Raw genomic sequence first — 8,259 nt, forward strand, 5'->3', positions numbered from 1 at the left:
TATGGGCCTAAAAGTGGAGGTAGTGGTGGGCCAGGCTAGAAGAGATTTGAGCCTTAAGTTGCTGAGATGAAGGCCCAATTGTGGGATGAATCTAGGGATGGTCGGCTCCATTGGGAAACTTTAGCCAATTGGCTCCTTTCAGATAATTAATTTGTTCAGTATTTATGTAATTATGCTTAATTATTCATTCTTAAAATACGATTTTTTTTTTTTTTCATACTTTGTAAAAATTAAAAAAATCTGGAATTTAGCAACCATGTATTTTCTTCAAGCAATTATCCATTTGCATGCCTGAAGCTGTAATTCTTCATTAGTGAAACAGCAACCAAATTCGAAATACATTTGCATCCCTCTACAATTTTTTAATCTCACTGCCTCCAAAAATTCAAATAATAAACAAAATTAACAAAAAAAATAAAATAAACAAAGAACACAACATGTGGAAGAATTGCAGAAGCAGAAGAAGAGAATAATTAATCAATTAATTAATTAATCTCAGCTCTATCGATGTCGATGTGTATGTCGAGGGGAGACAGTCGGAATGCCGACATTCCTGATGAACCCTCTGGAACTGAACCCTAAGCAACCAAACAGAAACCCTTGCTGCTTATACGGCAAGAATGTCGTGCGCCGCCTCGCCTCCTTTACAAGGCGCACCGTTGTTTCCGCCTTATCATGCCTCTCTTTGCACAACCCCAAGCTGAACGAGGAAGAGTTCGTCAACCTCCCTCTTCCATCAAAACCATTCATGCAATTGTTGTAGTTGTTGGTGGTGGTGTTTCTTTGCCTCTGCACCGGTCTTGCCCTTGCTCCTGCTGTTACAAGCATTGTTCCCTCGCTCTTGCTCCTTTGCAACAAGAACAAATCCTTTATGAATCCCCACCTTCTTGAATTTGCATTGCTTGAGTTACACGAAGACGAATTCGAGGAGGACGATCGAGAGGTCGATGCAGAACCCAACTCCACCAACTTGTCTGATTTTACTATTTCTGGTACCATGTTTAAATTTGATTCTGCTTTGGATTGTAATTTCGCCTTGAGAGAGGCCGATTCCTTCCTCTTCTCTCTCCAAATCATACGTGGAGTTCGGGTCGGTGACACAGAGCGTGTCCGGCGGTGAATAGATGTTGCTTGATCCGTAGAAACGAAACCGGGTCGAATTTGGCCATTGAAGAATAACTCCTCGGCAGTGCTCATCAATCGAGAAGCAAGGCCGAACTCGAAATCTGGTTGTTCAAGATCAATGGCAGGCCCGGGGGATGTGTAGGTGGAGATGGAAGGAGAAGAGGAGAGGAGGAAGTGTGTAGGGCTTGCCGGAGCACTGAAGAAGTAGGCCATGTGATCGGTGGTGGTGGAAGGAATGGCAGAGCGGCCGGGGCTTGAAGGAGCGGAGGTGAAGGGGGTTTCACCATGCATGATTGCTTGATTCTCACTATGTATCTCTCTCATTTTTTTTGTATGGTTTTGAGGTTTCTTGATTTGATTTCTTGGTTCTGTTGAGGGGAAAAGAAGAAAGAAAGATAGAAAGAGGGCAAAAGGAAACTAGCCGGTATATGTATTAACGGTCACCTTTTATTTTTAGATACAAGGTGTATTTTCAGATATGCCCCAAAAAATTATAATATTTTGTTTAAAAAGAATAAGTTGCAAACTTTTCAAAGTTTCTGATTGTGTATCATAGGTTATTGGTTAATGGTTTTTCAAACTTCTATTGACTTTTACTAATACGGTTCTTTCAGAATTTATCTGAAAAACACAATACCAATACTTCTAGGGACATAATGGTAAAAGATGGACCCTTCTAATATAAAACATAAACAAATACAATACATTCTTTTGGTTTTATACAAAAGAACAGTTGCCGCCTCTGGCGCCGTTTGTATCTTTCTTTCTTTACAAAGCAAGACCAAACCACGCTCTTCTGGTTTACATGACAGGTGGGGGCACCAAATTAATTATTGCTATAGGGCTCCACTTGTCATACACATCCTTGCCATCGGTTACAGCTAACAGAAGACTTTATTACTTTATTGGGATTATTATATAAATATATAAATATTTTTTGAACGAAGGAATTAGAATAGAATTTGAACTATCATTGGTCACAAAAATAAATTGTAAGAACGTGGCAACCATAAAGAGATGGCGGTCTAAAGGGAACAGGTTTGCACTTTGAAATTTGAAAGAATTCAAAGTGTGAGATTAAAGTGTGAAGCATGTTATACAATTAAATATGCATAAAATTAAGAAATACTTTATGTTCAAACCGTGTATTGAAGAGTGAGTCTATGGTATTATGCATGACAAGATTTGATCATAATCCGTTTTCAGGTCATATTCCGTTTTCAAAATTTTAACGGTGGATTTGAATTAATATGTAGTTGCACATAAAATTTTTATATTTTTTATATTTTTTTTTTACTATTTTAAAAGATAAGTGGAAAATCACTTTTTTTTAATGGTTCATAAATTTTAGATCAAGTGATTTTCTATCTTTCTTAAAAGAGTTAGGCTAATATGACATTGGTGTTATTTGAAACTAAATAACATCAAATCTTAAACCCTTAGATCTGCTTTAAGATCGTAATATCCGTTTTTACTGTTCAAGCACTTTATTTTGTACGAATCTTAAAGCAGATCTAAGGGTTTAAGATGTGGTGTTATTTAGTTTCAAATAACACCAATGTCATATTAGCCTAACTCATCTTAAAATATATAAAAAAAAGTCTAAAAAAAATATAAAATTTGATCTGCAAGCTGTACATATTCATATGAGATCATGTTAACCGGTTCAAATTTGATCGTAAAGATTAAGAAAATGAAAATATTGATCCATATTACGAATCAACCTGTAATATACATAATACCGTAGACTCACTCTGTATTGAATGCACAAAATAGTCTAATCTGGCAAAATAAAACAACCATCAATATATTTCTTTTTCCCTTTATTGGCGAAATAGTATGTGGTTTCTAATTATTTTAATCATAGTCATTGATGAAAGAAAATTCTCTTTTTGGAGGGACAGACTTGTAAATGAAGTTGGCAATTTTATTTTATTTGACTAATGTGATATTACAATGATTGGATTTGTTAACATAAACAAATTACAATGCTTGTTATTATATTATTAGTAAGAAGAGAAGAGGCACCTTAGCTTAATGCGCGGTGCTTGACACTGCCTAGACAAACAGGAAACAATCACCTACTTGGATCCCTTAAGTTCCTTCAAACTTTATCAAAATAACACTTGATGGTTCAAATGACTCTATTATATATTATTTTCTCCAGTATGATTCTATATTTAATTTTTAATAATAATAAATTTAAAATTAATTGTTAAAATAATTAAAACCGTTACATATTTCAACTTTATTTTTATTATTCTCTCAATGTACATGCATGTACATAATTATGATATTTCAATTTTATTTTAATTATTATCAAAACTTGTAAAAATACATTAATGTGGACAAAGCTAGTATATATAATTAATGCTAGTTCAAATTAAGGGAAGCCTGATTCCAAAGATAATATACACTTTGGTCATTTTTGTTATATCTAGATTATCAAATAAAATTTGTTTCCAAATGTATGGTTCGTATCACCGCTATCAATTATATCAATTTATGATATAAAGAAATTTTAATTAAGTTTAAAATGATACAGCATGATTTTGAGAGAACTTATTGAGTCGACAATACAATTGGTTGTTAAAGAGATTGTCTCATTTGATAGTGAGGACTCGACTCGGTTGACCCGTCAACGCTCAACCCGTTAGACCCACCAGCTTTCAACTAGGTTCTTCCTTTTTCTCACTTCCCCCCTGGGATGGAGGTCTCCAATCCATATTTAAATGGAGAGAACTACCAATATGGGTTTTTGTGGTCTCTCTACCTTTTGCATATTTTCATTTTAAATATCTCTATTTTTTAATTTAATTATGTGACCTATGTTATTATTGTGTATCAATTTTATTTATAAAAATTATGAAAAGGATGAATAATTTTCAATCGTAAATTCAGATTGTTATTTATAAAATATGCTAGTCTAAAAGATTGCCTCAGAGTTATTTAATATTTCTTCTATTATTTGGACGGATTGCATTCTGAAAATTTTGTCTATAAAAATTAAACAGAGAAGTAAAAAAAAATATATCTAAGATCTCCATTATCATATTTGAAAAAAACCATTAATAATTAATATTTACGCTTTCACTTAACAATATCATCACTCCAAAACAGTAAAATTTAATTTACACCGCCATCTCTTTAAATAAAGGTAAAACATGGACCCCTCTAATATAAAACATAAATAAATACACTACATTATTTTGGTTTTATGAAAAAGAAACAGCTGCCGCTTCTGGTGCCGTTTGTATATTTCTTTGTTTATAAAGCAAGACCAATCCACGCTCTCTGATTTCCATGACTGGTGGGGACAAGAAATTATTAATTGCTATGGGGCTGCACTTGTCATACACATAATGATTCTCTAACACACATCCTTGCCATCGGTTACAGTTAACAGAAGACTATATATACATATGAGATAGGCTAATGTGCATTCGAATGTATATGGTCCGAAGTGCTTACAGTCCAAATTTGATTTTTCAAAATCCAAACGGTCGATCTGAACCGTTCATCTTGTTCTCCATATTAATATGTGCTTGGAGACCAAATTTTACATTTTTCTGAATTTTTTTACTATTTATTAAGTATTTTACAAAATTGTTGATCCAACGGTGGCTGCACAAAACAGTAAAACCGTTGGATCAACGATTTTCAAAGTGGCTTAATAAATAGTAAAAAAATTCATAAAAATGTAAAATTTGGTGTCCAAGCACATATTAATATGGAGAACAAGATGAACGGTTCAGATCGACCGTTTGGATTTTGAAAAATCAAATTTGGACCGTAAGCACTTCGGACCATATACATTCAAATGCACATTAGCCTATCTCTCTCTATATATATATATATATAGAGTTAGGCTAGGGTGCTATGGATAGCGTAGAGGCCTCTATGCTATGGCTCAATATTTGAGTTTTTAAAATCCAAACGGTCGATCCGAACCGTTCATCTTATTCTCCATATTAATATCTGCTTAGAGACCAAATTTTACATTTTTCTGAATTTTTTTACTATTTATTAAGTATTTTACAAAATTGTTGATCCAACGGTGGCTGCACAAAACAGTAAAACCGTTGGATTAGCGATTTTCAAAGTGGCTTAATAAATAGTAAAAAAATTCAGAAAAATGTAAAATTTGGTGTCCAAGCACATATTAATATGGAGAACAAGATGAACGGTTCAGATCGACCGTTTGGATTTTGAAAAATCAAATTTGGACCGTAAGCACTTCGGACCATATACATTCAAATGCACATTAGCCTATCTCTCTCTCTATATATATATATAGAGTTAGGCTAGGGTGCTATGGATAGCGTAGAGGCCTCTATGCTACGGCTCAATATTTGAGTTTTCAAAATCCAAACGGTCGATCCGAACCGTTCATCTTATTCTCCATATTAATATCTGCTTAGAGACCAAATTTTACATTTTTCTGAATTTTTTTACTATTTATTAAGTATTTTACAAAATTGTTGATCCAACGGTGGCTGCACAAAACAGTAAAACCGTTGGATTAGCGATTTTCAAAGTGGCTTAATAAATAGTAAAAAAATTCAGAAAAATGTAAAATTTGGTCTCTAAGCAGATATTAATATGGAGAATAAGATGAACGGTTCGGATCGACCGTTTGGATTTTGAAAACTCAAATATTGAGCCGTAGCATAGAGGCCACTATGCTATCCATAGCACCCCAGCCTAACTCTCTCTCTCTCTCTCTCTCTCTATATATATATATATATATATATAGAGTTAGGCTGGGGTGCTATGGATAGCATAGTGGCCTCTATGCTACGGCTCAATATTCGAGTTTTCAAAATCCAAACGGATGATCCGAACCGTTCATCATATTCTCCATATTAATATCTGCTTGGAGACAAAATTTTACATTTTTCTGAATTTTTTTACTATTTATTAACTATTTTACAAAATTGTTGATCCAACGGTGGCTGCACAAAACAGTAAAACCGTTGGATTAGCGATTTTCAAAGTGGCTTAATAAATAGTAAAAAAATTCAGAAAATTATAAAATTTGGTCTCCAAGCAGATATTAATATGGAGAATAAGATGAACGGTTCGGATCGACCGTTTGGATTTTGAAAACTCGAATATTGAGCCGTAGCATAGAGGCCACTATGCTATCCATAGCACCCCAGCCTAACTCTCTCTCTCTCTCTCTCTATATATATATATATGAGGAGGGTTCAAATGCCTCCATGTTTTTGTGCCTCCATCATGCCTCCATCTCTCTCTATCATTTTCAAAGTTCAAACAGTCGATCCGAACCGCTCAACCTAACCTCCATACTAAAATATGTTTGGAGACCAAATTTTATATTTTTAGGAATTTTTTTACTATTTTTTTAGATAGGTACAAAATCAGTAAATCTGAACCATCTAAAAACAGTATTTTTGTACCTATCTAAAAAAATAGTAAAAACATTCCTAAAAATATAAAATTTGGTCTCCAAACATATTTTAGTATGGAGGTTAGGTTGAGCGGTTCGGATCGACTGTTTGAACTTTGAATATGATGGAGAGAGATGGAGGCATGATGGAGGCACAAAAACATGGAGGCATTTGAACCCTCCTCTATATATATATATATATATATATACATACATACTAGTATCTTGTCCGTGCATTGCAACGGAAATATATTATAAGATTGAATAGAATATGAAGAAATCTTTTTGTGTGACATTCACACAAAATTAAAAAAATATATTTAAATGAAAATAAAAGACACAAATAAAAAAAAAATTCAAATAATAAATAATAATAAAAGAAACAACAACAAATGAGAAAAAAAGAGGATCAAATATAACATGAAAAAAAAATCTTGAAGTATCATTACGATTTAATATCTAATTTTATCCACAAAGAAGACATGTCATTAAACGATTTAGAAGATAAATAATTTGTAAAAAAATAAAATTGAAAAAGATATGATTAAATGATTCAAATAAGAATTTTCTCTACATATATATTATTAATGGAAATTATTTTAACAACGAAAATTTCTCTACATATTATTTCTCTACACAAAAGTTATACATATTTTTCATTTTCTCTCTAAATCAGAAAGATATGATTGTTTCAATCAACACAAGATCTGTTATTCATCTATTCATAAAGATACAATAGTCCTAAACTAAATCCGGAAAGATATAATTGTTTTCATTTAAATTGTCGAAACTATAGAGGAAGAGAAGAAATGAAACGGAGAAAATAGAGAAATAAGGAAAAAATTTAATTGCAAAAACTAAAGATAACTTTAAGGAGAAATAACGAAATGGGTCACTAGGGATTCATTCAATTTTAATGTGACAAATCATGTAGCAGTCTGTGTAGTGGGTATGTTTTTAACTAAATTTGGACTTCTATGCATAAAATATATGTATTTAATCAAAAGAAAACATATTATGTGATTTAAGGGATAATATTCAATTCTAAAATTTATCTTTCAATCTCAGTCGTTGGCAGATCAAGACAACTATGTGCATAATATAATAATGAATATATATATATATATATATATATATATATATATAGGGTAAGGCTAAGGTGTTATGGGTTGCATAGCGACATATGGTGCTACGGCTCAATATTCGAGTTTTTAAAATCCAAACGGTCGATCCGAACCGTTCATCTTGTTCTCCATATTAATGTGTTTGGAGACCAAATTTTACATTTTTTGGAAATTCTTTACTATTTTTTTAGATAGGTAGAAAATCAGTTGATCTAAAAAATTCTTCACCATTCAGATATTTGATTTTCTACCTATCTAAAAAAATAGTAAAATTTTTTCAAAAAATGTAAAATTTGGTCTCCAAACACATATTAATATGGAGAACAAGATGAACGGTTCGGATCGATCGTTTGAATTTTGAAAACTCAAATATTGAGCCGTAGCACCGTAGGTCACTATGCAACCCATAGCACCATAGCCTTACCCTATATATATATATATATATAGAGAGAGAGAGAGAGAGAGGGGCTAATGTGCTTTCGGTAGCATATGGGCCGAAATACACATGGTCCAAATTTGAAATTTCCAAATCCAAAAAGTCGATCTGAACCGTTCATCTTGTTCTCCATATTAATATGTGATTGGATACCCAATTTT

The 8,259-nt window shown here is 32.6% G+C and overlaps 1 protein-coding gene across 1 annotated transcript; it reads right to left on the reverse strand.

Moving 5' to 3' along the window:
• Positions 1-404: 404 nt before the first annotated feature.
• LOC144554705 (uncharacterized) lies at positions 405-1,463 on the reverse strand. The gene has a single exon (XM_078303028.1). It carries the CDS (start codon positions 1,447-1,449, stop codon positions 502-504), a length of 948 nt encoding a protein of 315 aa, XP_078159154.1. The 5' UTR covers positions 1,450-1,463; the 3' UTR covers positions 405-501.
• Positions 1,464-8,259: the final 6,796 nt, after the last annotated feature.

The sequence above is a fragment of the Carex rostrata genome, chromosome 5 (genome assembly GCF_964058835.1).
Source record: "Carex rostrata chromosome 5, lpCarRost1.2, whole genome shotgun sequence".
Classification (NCBI taxonomy): Eukaryota; Viridiplantae; Streptophyta; class Magnoliopsida; order Poales; family Cyperaceae; genus Carex; species Carex rostrata.

What these genes read in the sequence shown, in the direction of transcription:
- LOC144554705 (XM_078303028.1), bottom strand. Translation starts at nt 1,449, where the DNA reads ATGAGAGAGATACATAGTGAGAATCAAGCAATCATGCATGGTGAAACC.